This window comes from Poecilia formosa, unplaced genomic scaffold (assembly GCF_000485575.1).
Source record: "Poecilia formosa unplaced genomic scaffold, Poecilia_formosa-5.1.2 Scaffold37, whole genome shotgun sequence".
Lineage (NCBI taxonomy): Eukaryota > Metazoa > Chordata > Actinopteri > Cyprinodontiformes > Poeciliidae > Poecilia > Poecilia formosa.
In genome coordinates, this window is record NW_006799976.1 from 2,932,306 (window position 1) to 2,947,541 (window position 15,236).

At 40.4% G+C, this 15,236-nt stretch overlaps 1 protein-coding gene across 1 annotated transcript in view; it reads left to right on the top strand.

Annotated features, from left to right (window-relative positions):
- The window catches only part of prdm5 (PR domain containing 5), a 50,795-nt gene that overhangs the window by 10,792 nt on the left and 24,767 nt on the right, over positions 1–15,236 (top strand). The window contains exons 9-12 of the mRNA XM_007550754.2: positions 4,094–4,178; positions 5,104–5,261; positions 5,751–5,844; positions 10,571–10,731. Of these exons, the coding sequence (XP_007550816.1) occupies positions 4,094–4,178; positions 5,104–5,261; positions 5,751–5,844; positions 10,571–10,731 (498 nt within the window). The remainder of the gene's footprint in view (positions 1–4,093; positions 4,179–5,103; positions 5,262–5,750; positions 5,845–10,570; positions 10,732–15,236) is intronic.

Genomic DNA, 15,236 nt, shown 5'->3' on the forward strand with positions numbered 1-15,236 from the left:
ATTTTCAGATTTTTCTGTGGAATGTAACTCTGAATTATTCCCGGAAAATGTGCCTATTTCAGATTTTTTGTAGCGCATTTCTAAAATGTTGAAAAGAAAATGCAGCCTGGGAAGCTAAAACAGCTACGCCCAATGACCTGGTGTTTGCAAAGCAGCCAATCCAGAAGCACCATTCATTTTCCTTTGGCACTGATTGGTTGCATCCTCAAGTGACGGAAATTAGGAAGACTGTGCATCACAGGAAGTACTTGCGGATTTTATCTATTTGCTGGCGGCCGTAATTCCTAACGTCTGCAAATACCAGGGATCAAGGATCCGATGTTTTGTCTTTTAGCTTGTTGTCCTGCCATTCTCCAAATGAATGTCCAAATAACTACAAGAAAAGATAATTACTGATTTTAAATTAATAGCGCAAGATTCACCAATCAAAATTCGTTGACAACATTCAATTTCCACTTTCTGTAAGTTTTGTAAAAGTGTTCAAAACATTTCTTTCTAGCATTTCTGGTGAGAGTATTTAATACACAGGAAGAGGTGATGTCACACTGGGTGTATGTGAGAACAGAGACGGTAAAACAGAGTTTTACTAATTTTGTCAAGCAATGATGAAATGACTACAGAGTTCTAATTTTGCTTCCTAATTTTACTGATTGGTGCTTGTAATCATGTGTCTTTGGATATAATCCCAACAGAATGTAGAAACTTTAATCTGAGATTTCCAAATCGCTGTTAACATTTCCATATCTCTTTGTTACCTGATGAAAGTCTCAATCTCTCACCTAAATAAACCCTCAACATGTCTTAGTATTTTGTAGAAAAACCATTTAGAATTAATTTTAAACATCTTACTGATGCTTAAAAAGGCAACATTTGAGTCTTCTTCCCTCAGTAACTACATCCACATGATCAGGTGTTGTTGTGATTTCACACATTGAAGTTCACGCATGTGGATGTACTTGAAGATGAACCATTCCGTATAATTTCCTATAATTCAGCAATACTCGAATAATGGAGTCGTCGTTTCACTGCTGTTTCAGCGTCAATAAAGTCACATCTGCAGAAGAAACATTGTGATCCACAGCCAACATTTGATGGCTTTGATGCTCTCAGTTTGGAGCTGTAGCATTAAAAAAAAACCACTTGCATGTTTTCCAGGGAATTGACTATGGGATCAGACTTAATTAGCTGTCGGCAATTACGTTGAAATATTATACAGAACATGATTTTACATGACCTCATCGTGAAGACGAACACACATTTGAGAGTTCAGCAGTTCAAAAAAACCATCTGCACAGGTAGTAATGAGAGTTATTCTTCATCATGTACTGCAAAAGTGAGTGAGTGCATGCGAAATATACAGCAAATATGCAGTTCTTTTATGTTTAGAAATGAGTTTATTTACATTATTTAACTCTATCAGTATGGCCGACAGCTTGTTAGGACTCTCTGTAACCATATTTTTAGTTGTAAAAGATCTTGCACAGTTTTCCTCCCTTTTCACTGCTTTTTGTTAGTCTTTCGCAATATTACTCCGGAATGTTAAAGTTTATGGAGATATGAATGCTTTTGCAGTCTATTCTTATTCTTTATGACATCCGTTGTAAAACCAAATAAAAAAATGTTCAAGGAGTTTCTTTTGGACGTGTTGTTGTCCTCGCTGCTCTTCAGCCAGGTCAAAGCCAAACACGTTGAGAGACGTTTGGCGTTAAACACGAGCGTCCTGGCCGCCTCCGATAACTCACCCCAGCGGCTGTCGTCGCTTAGCTTTCATTAAAAATGGTGGTAATTGGGAAGTGTAATTTTCTGTTGTCAAAATCCATCACTCAGATCGAGCTGCAGACATTTTATAAAACCCTGTTGGCTTGTTCATCTTCGGATGCCTCACTTTGTAAGATTTAAAGTCACCTGGAAGCTGGGATTTACAGTACGGTTGCTTCTCCGGGGAGACGGGGGGTTTAGTCTGCCTCGGCTACCTTTGACTCGGAGCTCTGCTGTTTCAAATCTTCCTGTGTTTTACAGTAAGAATAACATGTTCCTGTGTGGCCACTGAAACAGAGAATCACTATTTCACTGCTGATGCTGGAAAAATGTTTTGATCCTATTGCACCAACGAAACCAGAGACAGTAAAATATCTGAAGGAAACAGCATTAAACTTTGATGAATCGGTTGGAGTACGTTGACCTCGCCAAACTCATGTTTGGATCTTATGTAAGAACTTTCTAGGAAAACTATAACAGCTTTTTCTAGCTGACAGAGTTCTGACAGGATAATTCACTGCAGTTAAAAAAACCCAGCAAAAGACATTTATTTTTCCAGAATTTAAACTACATGCATAGATTAATATAAAGTTAAATGCATCAGTTTTGTTCCGTGAGTCTTTTCAAAGATTACTGCCACAAACTTTGATTCATTTTATTGAGATTCTCTGTGACCTGATCAACACAAAGTGGTGCATGCACTTATTTCTGCACTTACAAACTAACTGAAGTTGCAGCAAATTAGATGGAGAGCTGTTGCTGCCAACAATTTTCGAGTCTTGCTATGGATTCTAAATTGGATTTAGTTCCTAACTGTGGCTCAGTCATTATAACACATGGATATGCTTTAATCTGAACTATTCCATCGTAACTATTTATGTTTAGAGTCTGCTGGAGTTTAATCCTCCATCCATCCATCCATCCATCCATTTTCTTCATCCGGGGTCGGGTCGCGGGGGCAGCAGCTTAAGAAGGGAGGCCCAGACTTCCCTCTCCCCAGCCACTTCTTCCAGCTCCTCCGGGGGAATCCCAAAGCGTTCCCAGGCCAGCTGAGAGACATAGTCCCTCCAGCGTGTCCTGGGTCTTCCCCGGGGCCTCCTCGTGCTTGGAACATGTCACCAGGGAGGCGTCCAAGAGGCATCCCGACCAGATGCCCAAGCCTCAACTGGGTCCTCTTGACGTGGAGGAGCAGCGGCTCTACTCTGAGTCCCTCCCAGATGACCGAGCTTCTCACCCTATCTCTAAGGGAGAGCACAGACACCCTGGAGTTTAGACTTCTGATCTTAAATGGTTGGCACTCTTTTTGGGGTTTTATTTGTACACCGTTTCAAAACCATGCACCAGTTTTTCCAACTTCAAAATGACATGCTACTTTATGTTCGTCTATCACAGAAAATCCCAATAAAACACATTAGAGTTTGTGGTTGTTATGACGTCATGGGGAATGAGTTTTTAAGAGAGTGTTAATACTTTTTGAAAGCGTTGTGTTTTCTTTCATTAATTTCTTCCAAATTTTTTTATCTACATGAATCCAGATGTGAATCTAGATTGCCATGAATGCCGTTTGTACCTCGACCAGTTTTGCAAGCCAGGCCATTAAACAACGAGGCAGTAATTCAAATTGAGTCTCACACACACACACACACACGCACGCACACACACACACACACACACACACACACACACACACACACACACACACAGTGATCTGTTGCCTGTCATAACACAAACATCAGAGAGGCAGAATTTGTCACCATCGAATCAGATCTTGACAAATTACTTTTCCCCTGGAAGGTGGAAACGCTCCAAAGAATCCCTTCCCTACCAAAACATAAAGTGTTATTATAAAGATGGCACATTTATGACTACATAACCGTGGCATGTTCTCACAACTTCAATCAATTCCGCCCGAGCATGAAGTATTTTTCATGCCGAGGAGCAATCAAACTTTCCATAATGACACTTTAGCTGAAAAGCAGCTTAAGACTTCCATTATCATCATTTAGCTGAACAAGCTTCTGCAGAAGCAGCACTGACAAGAGGAGCTGTGTTGCATTAGCATATGCTATTGTAGCTGTGGGAACTATTAAAAGCGCTATTATTGGAAGCACGCACTGAAGCAATGAAGGGATTGAGACTTTTCATCACTTTAATTGCTTTTCTGTGTGTGGACATCAGTCTAATGAAAACAGTCAAGATTTTTGCAACAGTTGACCATCCCAGAATTATACCCTCGAGCTTCCGTCGGCCCTGGCTTTAAAAGGAAGAAAACAGAACAACATTTGCATGGCTTTAACATAAACTCATTGTCATTTCTTCTTTTTTTTAATTGTAGATACACGAAATATTTGAATGTCATGCATGTGACAAAAAATTCATCTCAACCAACCAGCTCAAACGCCACATGATCACACACTCTGGTAAGAAAGCACTCCATCATATGAGCACAGTGGAAACCAGATAATTACATGAGTGAATGTGTCCTGTTTAAAGTCGGTTGGGATTTCCAAACAATTTCCTGTTTGCTAAATGCCAGAACAATGAGAACTTGTATTTCTTTACATTATTACGTACAGGTTTAACCACGTTGGTAGCATTGCCTTTTTGAAAAGTATGACTTTGGTTTTATACTTTGAGTTTCCTGGACCTCCCACTGAGTCAGGTTTGAAGGCTGCCTTTCCTACGGCACTGAGATCAGAACTTTGTGATGGTAACTCCAAAACACTGAGTTTGTTTTCCATCCGCCACTTTGTAATGAATTTGGCTGGACACTGAGGTTCATCCGCCAAACGTTAACTCCTTGGCTGATGTCTTCAGATGTTGATTCAATATCCCGACATTATGAATACCATCTTTTTTGTGAAGTACAAACTCCCACAACACGACGCTGCAACAGCTTTTACCTCAAAGTTCTTAAACTGGTAACGTTTCTCCTTTTACCTCCACTGTATAATGATGGTCATTATGGCCAAACTACAAGCTTAGTTTCATCAGACATGTCTCCAAAAAATAGAGTCTTTGTCCCTCTGTGCCTTTGCAAAGGTGTAATCAGGCTTTTTCCGTTTCTTTTTGAGTAATGGCTTGGCAAGTTCAGCTTGCCCGATATAACCTTCTGAATCTCTAGGAAACAACAGGAGAAATTCTATGTCTCATTGTTCTAGAAACTAGAAATCATTTTAGAAATCCCAACTGGCCTAACACTGGAAACATTTAGTCTGACTGAATGTCAAACAATGAGAAGATTTAGGTCATGTGGTTTTTAGACAATCTAGTTTCAACTGTTTGTACTTTTCTTAAGCTTCATTTCTGCTAACTGAGCAGAGCTTACATCAATATGTCCCTCAGAGAAGCGACCCTACACCTGTGAGATCTGCAGTCGGTCTTTCAAGCGTTTGGATCAGGTCACGGCTCACAAGATCATCCACAGCGAAGACAAACCGTATAAGTGCAAGCTGTGCGGAAAAGAGTTCGCTCACCGCAACGTCTACAAGAATCACAAGAAGGTGAGCAAACGCAGAATCAGAGCTCTGTTGTTTGTCTTTTAGCAAATTAAGTTAGAGCAGGAGGTCTTCTCTTTATAGATTCATTGTTCCCTTTGGGGAGACGTTCTGTCACTTCAAAGCTAGTCATTAGCAAGGCCGTAATCAATCAGGGTCTCGTTGGTGGTTGTTATCTGTGGGGTCTCTGGCCCTTTCCAGCCCTCCGGGTTCCTCGTGTTTACTTTAGGGATTAAGGTGTCATTCAGATTGATATGAGAGTGGATGGATGGTCGGAGCGGTGCGGGCATGGTCAGGTGAAACAGAAGCATTTTGCACAAGAATCCCCTTACGCCGCTTGTCTTCATCACCTCTCCAAACCTAATTGGGTGCTGCTATTATGTGCGATCCATTAAAATCAGTTTATGAAGCCGTCTTAAAGGCCAAGCTGAGGCAGGAGGCGGCTCGGCCTGCTCGTTATGAGAACCGCTGACTGTGCCCGACTCTTCCCTGCAGACCCACTCCGAGGAAAGGCCCTTTCAGTGCGAGGAGTGCAAGGCGCTGTTCCGAACCCCCTTCTCTCTGCAGCGCCACCTTCTCATCCACAACAGTAAGTACGGACCACGTTCTTCAAAGATTGCTTGCTCATTCACAGTCCCTTGCAAAAGTTGAATTTTTTACTACTTTTTTTTTCACGTTTTACAACCACAAACCTCAACCAACTTTGCACTCCCTAATTAGGCAAAGGCAGATTTAGAAAGTTGGTGATTCTCAGGTTTGGAAACTTGGCTGGCTCCGTTCTCGTTGTAGCTCTGGCTACAGTATGCTTAGGGTCATCGTCCTAATGGAAGGTGACCTTCCACCTTTCACTGCTTCTTTCTTTCAGCCCAATCTTTCTTCTTATCCCTGATCCAAGATTTGTCATGTCAACAGTTTCTCCCACCAGAGCTGCGGATGATAGATTGAAGAATGCTCTGTGAGATGCTCAAAGCTTTTGTCATAGTATTATGACCCAACTCTGTAATAATGTTTTCCACATATTTCTCATTGACCTCTCTACTGTGTTCACTGGTCTTAATTAAGCTGTTTGGTCACTAATGTTTTCCAACAAACCTCGGAGGCCTTCATCAGACTTTCGTACTCAGATTAAATTCCACCCAGTTCCCTCAATCAAGTAGTTTAATCATGAGTCTCAAAGTGTCTCAAACTAGGTGCTACTTTATGTTGAGCTTCTGTATAAAATCTCAATAAAATGAAACTGAAGTTTGTGGTTAGAAGTTGATAAAATGTGAAAAATTCAAGGACTGTATGCTCATTTTCTAAGCATTAGTTAGTGTTTCTTCAAGCTTTTTGCAATGCTGATCAGCATTTTCAATGTCCTGTTAAGTCTAACTGGTTCTGCAAACATTGGTCTGCATTCACATCAATACTTGCTGTAAGATTTCAGACAGTTGCTCATCTTCTTTTTAATGTTAATAGTTGTTTTGTTTTTTGTTTTCCGGTTGTGAATCAAAGAACGTGGGGAGATTTAGAGTATGGGAAGTTGAAACTTTATAATTGCTTGTTGTTGTCTCCATGTTTGCTGCAGATTGTCCTCTGCATCTGACAAGAGTTGATTCGCTCTGAACCCGCAAAGAGTTATTCTAAGATCGAACAAGTTTTAAGTTCTGCTTTCTGTGGAAATACCAAAAAGAACAAAAGGAAGAGGGGGAAAAAATCAATAAAGCACTTTAAGGGATCTTCTACTTTTTCCTCCTCAATGCCATATTTACTGGAGTCCTGTTGCAACATCATCAATTATGCATTTTTGTCTGCAGTTAAAAGTAGAAAGTGTTAAAACGCTTGAATCGAAGCAGGAGTCTGTCACTTTGTTTCTCTTTAAGAGAACAGAGCTGCAGTGGCATGTTTTAAAAAAAATGAGAGGCTGCCTGAAAACTATGATAAATAACTTGGTTAAAAATATATATAGATAGATGTTATGCTGACTTTAAATTAACCAGCTTTAGCAAACAGTAGTCAGCAAATGGTACTATCAATACCAGACCCATAAAGGCTGCAGCTGCAGGATTCTTGAGTGTATTTTCACAGAGTAATGAGGCATGTAATTGCGTCTGAATGCAACTGTTCTGAGGGGAGGAATTTGTTGCATCCTCTCTTAAAAGCAGCATAATCCCACTGACTGTACGTCATTGTTTAGGCTTCTTCTTGGTACAAAGTGCTTATTTGGTGTAGACCTTTCAATAAGACAAAAAAAAAAACAACAACTTAAATGTATTGGTGTGAATGCTCTTTATTTGGATTGACTTTTGTCAACTAAAAATGAGAATGAGCAAAAGGGTGGTGGCAGGATGAGAGACGTCTGGGTTTCTGTTCCCCAGAGATCCATAAGTGAAGAGGATGGATGGATAGATGGATAGATAGATGGATAGATTTCTACGATGCGTTCTGCCATGAAGTGGTCTAGAAATGTCACTACTTCCCACTGAATCCAGTCGCTTTGTGGGTTTCATAGTTCTTTCCATATTTCCCATATTGTTATGAGTTAACAGCTCGTCCCTGTGGCTTATTAACAACATGTGTCCTCTCTCTGAGAGACCGTCAGGCTGACACACACTGCGGCTGAGGCTTGGCAGGATGCAGCTCCATTTCTCTCTCAGAACCAGATAACAAAGGAGATTGTAAAACTGGAGGCATTTCCTGCTGCTGTCCCAGGTGGCAGGCAGTACACTAGCAGATTTCACTGCGCCGTGGGAGGGAGAATTACATTATTAATCTATTTTCTATAGGTGCATTTCCATTATCCTGCCCTAAACTTTTGTCCTCCCAAACTTATTCACCTAGAACTATTAATCTATCCCGGTGGTTTGCTTTGTGCCTTTCCACTGCTGTGCACAGCCCTGCTGTTCAGGCAAATGATGTGTATCAACTCTGATGGCTCCCTCCTTCCACTGATGCTTCAAATAGAAAAAGATTTCATCTACATTTATTTCCAGTAGTTCCGAGGAAAGCAAAGAGTGTCTCCTTATGAAGGAAAGTCTGCTGTTTTCAATAATGAAACTAAAATAAATAATTCTTTCACAGCGCCTTCACTGTAAAACTTTCCTAAAGGGTAACCGTAACAACTTACTCCGTGACTTAAACCCGTTTGGTATTTGCAAAGGTTAAATGAGAAAGATATTGATCAGTATTGCAACTTGCTTTTCTGCATCCGCAAGCAATAATTTATTTTTTTCCACAGTGGTTACACTGAAGCTGCATTAAAACTAAAACTAAACTAGAAAGAAAGTGTGCTACATCAACTTTATTTTAATCAATTACTGCAGATAGATACCCAAAAATCACAGCATAGTATATGCAGCCAAAAAAGAAGTCACGTTATTTAAAATCGTTCGTAGATCAAGCGATAAAAAGTATTGACTCCAGACGAGTTACAACTGGAACAAATCGGCTGCAGAACGCAGAGCAGACGTCGGGTACTTGGGGCTTTTGAACATTTATGTTGTGAAGCAAAAATAACAGAAAAATCACTGAAGCAACATGCTGCTGCAGCCACTTTGCATGTGCTGGATGCTCTTTAACGACAAGTATTACTTATTAAATATGTGTGAATGTTAAAGTTATTTTTGGTTTCTAATATTTGCATTTAGCACAAAATGATTTCTCCCTTATGCTTCTTCTGTTTTACTGTTTTCTGTCACATTTACATTTCAGGCAACATAATCTAAGTACATAAAAATTCAAATGCTTCTTTCAAGTTATCCAAACCAACTAGAAAAGAAGTAATTGATCCCCTAAACCTGTCCTGATCACCAATATTATCGTCAATAACTGCCATCACGTTTGCGATCACCACCAATGAGTTATTTAGATCAGCTTGGAGGAATTTTCATTTGACTCATTGTTTTAATTCGGCTACTTTTGGAAGGATTTTGAGCACCGACCGGATATTTAACGTCATGCCTCACCGCTTCAATTAGATTTATGTTCATGCTTTGACTAGGGCACTCCAAACTTTTCTTTTAGCTAGTTAGATGTGGATTTTTTGGTGTACTTTGAATCATTATTGTGCTGTATAACCTGAGTTCACCTGAGGTTAATGTCACAATCTGATAGCTGTACATTATTTCTGCTGCTCTCTTTAGTTCATGTTAGCATTGTGGCCAACGCTGTGAACTTTGAGCTCCTACAAACTAGCAGCAGCAATTAGCAAACCTGCTGAGGTCATTATATGAACTATTTCTCTATCCAGTTCTCTGAGAAACTGGATTGATGCGTTGATATGAAGTCGTGCTGAAGGCGGAGCTTCAGAAAGAGCAGGAGTTTCTTAAAGAGGCAGAGGCCCAATTTCAAGGTGTTAAATAGCAAAGTTAGATTTCTTCTAAGTCATTTTTGATTTAGCATTTTTATAACAATTGAAGGTGACATTGTTGACTTGATTCTTCTATGAAATGGTACAATGTGGCTAGAAAATACATCAATCCTGCCCCTTTAAGCATGACAGAAGAAACCTGTGATAATATTCATGTTATCCAGTCCGGTTTCGAATGCGGGAAAATTCCTGAACATACATTTTCAGAACATCTTGCATAAGATGATTCACTATTTTTTACACCACCTGTGTTTTTACCACTTCCAGGCTTTGAGAATAACTCATTGTAAGTATGCATGTGTGTGTGTGTGTGTGTAACTGGGATGTATGTGTGTGTGTGTGTGTTACTGTGTGGAAACATGCACGGCTTCAGATTCAACAAAAAGCCTGGCTCTGCGTATTACCAGAATCCGCCCGCGATCCGCTGTTGACATTTATCACCGGCAGGCGAACGTCTCCGGCTGATTGAAAACACGCCGAACCTCGGTTTCCATCTTGTGTTCTGTCTTATTGAACTGACCATCACCGGGCTTGAAACCACTCGCTAGCCTCCATCCGAAGAAGGCTGTGGAAATTGAATGATCTCCATATAATGGAAACACGGACTCCCCAACAATAGAGTCTGTTGTGCGGAGGCAGAGAGCCGAGGCAGACATCGGGCTCGACGCTGGGAGCTGCTCAGGTTGTCTGCACGCTGTCTGACTATGGCCTTTTTCAGCTCCTTTCAGCAGAACAACTATTAAAACAGGGTATGTTTTCAGTAAAAGAATTTTAAAAAAGAGCAAAGCACAGCCAGACCATTCTGAAAAACCATTGTGCGGAGCTGAAAAACCCCTCTGTTTATAGTTTTCTCTGCCCACACAATGGTGAAATTGGGTTCCCGCTCGCTGTTTTGTTGTTGAGAGGTGACAACAATAGCTCACACAAAGCGGCTCCCTCTAACGTGGGCTCCCTGTCCTCGCTGCAGGTGAGAGGACATTCAAATGTGACCAGTGCGACGCCACCTTTAAGAGGAAGGACACGCTCAACGTCCACATCCAAGTGGTGCACGACGGCCACAAGAAGTACAAGTGCGACCTGTGCGAGAAGGCCTTTGTCACTCCGTCGGTCCTGAAGAGCCACAAGAAGGTGAGTGGAGCTTCAATCACACGCAGCGATTACGCGACCGCAGCCTCTTTGAGCTGAGTTCAGACGAAATTGTCGTGACACGTAAAAGTTCAAACAATATAAAGTGGAAGAAAACATACTTATGAAACTGTAAATCTGAGAGTTTTTTAGTCTGTTTGGGATTTTATTTAATAGATGTGAAGTGGGGAATAGCTACAGAAGTTGAGAACGATTGCGGTCTGTTTTTTTTTGTTGTTTTTTTCCCCCAATATAACGAGATATTTATGTTATTATCATGAACAACAACAACAGGTTTCTCACAATAATAAGATAATTTCTTCCAATACCAGGAAAAGACATTAATTCCTTTCTCTAGGTAACGAGATGACTATTTTACTTTTTCCTCAATGGTTTTCTCAAGATGAAGAGTCATGGTTACATAAATATGACATGAGTGACGGTTGTAAATCATGGCATATCCTGCATGCTGCAGTGGCATGCATCTGAAGGATGGAATCAGGTTTAACACACACACCAATCAGCTCGTTATCTCGACAAAACAACTGGGAAAAAAGTATATTGGGAAACGTCCCTCGGCTTCTGTTCACAACCAGATTGTGAAAAGAAAATATTAGTTTTTTTTTGTTTGTTTGTTTGTTTCTTGTTTTTTTAGGTTTTACTATTAAAAAACCTGAAAAATGAAGAATGCACCCCTGAGTCATTAGCTTGTAGAACCAACTATAGGTGCAATTGCAGTTTCAAGTCTTAATGGACAACTTTTTTTATTTATTTATTTTTTTTACAAAATAGCTTCAGGTCTAGTTCTGCATATATTTGAACTTTGACTAGGCCATTTTAACAGAAGGTCATTGTCATGTTGGAAGGTGGACCTCAGGTTTCTTCCAGGATTCCCTTGTATTAGATCCATCCAACTGCTGAACAAAATCCTCCCCACAGCAAAATGCAGCCACCACCATGTTTTGGCATAGGAATAACATACTCAGGGTGATGTCTAGTGTTTATTTCCCGTCATGTTTTGCATGCAACAGTGCCGTCATCCTTGCACTTGCTTATACTGCAACAACACAAAATCTTTCAAAAGTTTAGTTTTTGTCCAAACATCTTATCACACTTGAAATAAGAAAAAAAATTAACTTACATGTAACTTTTCACCGTGATATAGGAGCTTATTAAAGAATAATAATTCTTTAATATTGATGAAAAATGACAAATAAGTGAAATACTTTGCCAGTGCAACAAAGATTTGAACTTATAATATGAGAATGTCTTGCCTTGTTCCACTGGCAGATTATTATGCAGTTATAACTATTATGGACTTTTTCATCAAAATTGATGAACTAAAACAATTTAGTTCATCAATTGTTTGATGAACTAAATCAAACAATTGATTATTGATTATTGCTGTAATTATACAGCAATAATTAATTACAGAAATTAATTATTGCTGTAATTAATTTCAGCAATAAATGAATTACAAGTTAATTTATTGCTGAAAATTAACTTGTAAGATAGTTTTGTCTTATTTCAAATGTACTAAAATATTTGCAATATAGAAACTCGACCAAAAATACTTTGATTTTGTGTTTTTTCAGTGTAGTTCAGTTCTGACATTCTCGTAATGGTTGAACGTTTCTCTGTGAGATGGTCAAAGCTTGTGATGCTGTTTCATGACCTGAACCTTTTGCAAGCCGACCCTGGTGCTCCTCCAAAAAGCTTCCACTGTTTGAAATCCCAAGGGGCCTCTTGTCATCATAAAGCGATGCGGGCCATCTGCGGCAATATCACAGATTATCGAACTTGGTGTAGCCATCCATCTTGTTTTCTGCCGCTTATCAAATGGATTCCTTTTTAGATTCGAAGCGACAGTCAGTACATTAGCTCCGCAGGGCTTCACAACTCCAAAAAAAGATCTCTTTGCAAATTATGAGCCCTGAACCTGGCGCCGCCCGGGACGGTTGTGGATCAAGATTGAAACCAAGCAGCTTCTTGGCACGCGGCAAAAGGGAAAAAGTCCCAGAACAGTAGGACCCGAAGACAGCCACTCTTGAACTGTCTCGCTGCTGACCAACGTCTGGGGCCGCCTGGGGCCCGGCCCTGATCAAAGTCGGGTTGCCGAGGAGACGACAACTTGCTGGCTGTGTTTACATGCGCCCCATTTGACCACAATGCTTCAGTTGCTTCTGGAAACTTTGCTCCCTCAAATTGTCATCGCAGACATGACTTTGCCCCAAATTTGGTCAACAAATATTTTATAAATGTATTAAGTATAAAAAGAAACATAAGTATCGTTATAAACCAAACATTTGACATAGAAAGTTTAGCTTTACGCTTTAAGGCGTTAGATTTCCATACATTTCTGAATGTTTTTTTTTTGTCAGGAGGCAAAGAAAAATTGGATTTACATTAAAGTCATAATTTACAAGTTACATGAAGCCATTCTCCATTTATTCTTTGTTAGGAAAAATGTGATGAAATATTTGACATATTTAAGTAAATCTCTGCAGAGAAACAGTATTAATAATGTTGTTTTTGACCTATATTCACTTTACAGCTGTACACTTCAGTGTATTTATCAAGATTTTCAGAAATAGATATAAAATCTTTACAGATGAGGATTCAAATAGTGCAGTTTTCAATTGTAATTCTCTCCCCCCAGGCCCCCATGATGCCCCTAAAGAAAATCCAGGGAAAACAACTGATTTCAGATGTCACCAAATTAATAAAGCAAGGAACATATTTGAAATACATTTAAAAATAGATAAAAAAAATGTATTTCTAATATTAGTTGTTGTTTTTTTTGTAAATAAGAAAATAAACATTTTATTTCCTAAAATGCAATAACATGAACTCTCGATTTTTTTGAGGCAAAGGACACATCTACAGATTAAAAAAAAATACTTCTAACATCAACACAGTGCAGAGCTGATCTGCTGGTTATTTGTTTTGGATTTACCAATTAATAATTAAATAACTAAAGGTGCTTTATAGAAGTTTTTTTTAAACCATGTGAAACTAAAGCTAATCATTTCAGTCCTACTAGGAAGTACATGTGCAATGTATGATTGTTTATGTTTCTCTTCCTGGCTTTGGGAGCCGCACCGGTTCTGTTGTGTGTCGTAGCTTTTTTTCCGTTTGGAGCAGATGAACAAATAAAACCATTAAGTGGTATGTGACTTCTCCACAGTTGTGGGTAAAGCCTCCTGTCAACATGCACAGGCATTAGTCGAGTGCCTGATGGCCTCTGGAGGCTTAATCGAGTGTCGGTTTACCGAGCAGCAGCTCCAGGAGGAGAAAGGAGAAGAAAACAAGATCGTTGTGGTTAAGGACGGCTCTGAGTGACGGCCATTATCCAGGCTCACTTACAGTCCTTTTGTGCCACTTCAGAATGAAGCGATGAGTCACACCGATTCAGCCTGGATTCTCGTTATACGAGAAACTGTGTGTTCTTGTCAACGAGAACATGCACGCCGTGTCCTCTGCACGTATGTACAAGAATGTGCAGAACGCACAAATGATTGAAAATTACTGGGTTGCTTCTTTTTGTTGTTGTTATCCCTTCATGTGAAAAATAAAATGAAAACACGCAGTAATTAGAAACAACCGTCAATAAATTCCACACATGCAACGCTCCCTCGGGCTGTCGGCGCGTGAAGGTAAAAGTACCGGCGATGTTTGGTCTGTTGTGCAAGCTGCCCTCTGCAGCATTGATCCATCTGGAACCCATGTGTTCGTATCAGTGGGTTTTGTTTGTGCGTTGTTGAGCGTGAGCCTGCTCGTCTGTGTCAGCTTTTCTCTGAGCATGTGTGGACGGGAGGCAGGAGGAAGGGGGGGGATTTGTAACAAAACACCTGAGGTGTCGAGAGGGACGCAACGGGGAGAAGGACGGGGCCCCAGAGAGGAGGTGTTCCTGCGCCGCCGTACCGCTGTTGAAACTGTCGCTCTGAGTTTGGACCTTTCAGTGGCGTTGTGGTTTCAAAAGATTTACAGCAGCCTGGGAAGCAGGAACCCAGAGCTGTGGGAGCTGCATGGTGCAGCCTGGTTTGGTTCGTAGCGCTCAGCCGTGTTCGGGTTTTGAAAGTGAAAGGAGGGGAAGGAGAAGGAGGAGTTGGTTAAAAGCAAACCCTTGCCTCCTAGCTGGAAGGATCTTTGGACTTTGGATCCTGGCAAATTTCCGTCGTCTGTGTGCTGTCTGTGATCTTGTAGAGCTGATGTCAGAATGTGCATCTCTCCTGCACAAAAAAAAACAAACAAAAGAACTGTGTACAAAGAAAGACAAAAGTTGATCATTTTCAAAATTTCTCATGTCGCATCACAATCCTGCGAGTGCACATCTACCTGTAGGAGCTCAGCATTTCAGTCACTCGTCTTGAGGAAGGCAAGCGATTGTCACGACATTGTGGAAGCTCCATATGAAATGAATGGAGAAGCAGCGACGTCGCCTTCAGTGTGTTGTTTGGGCTCAAATTTCACAAATTTGTTGCCAGTTACCGACATTTGTTTTTCCT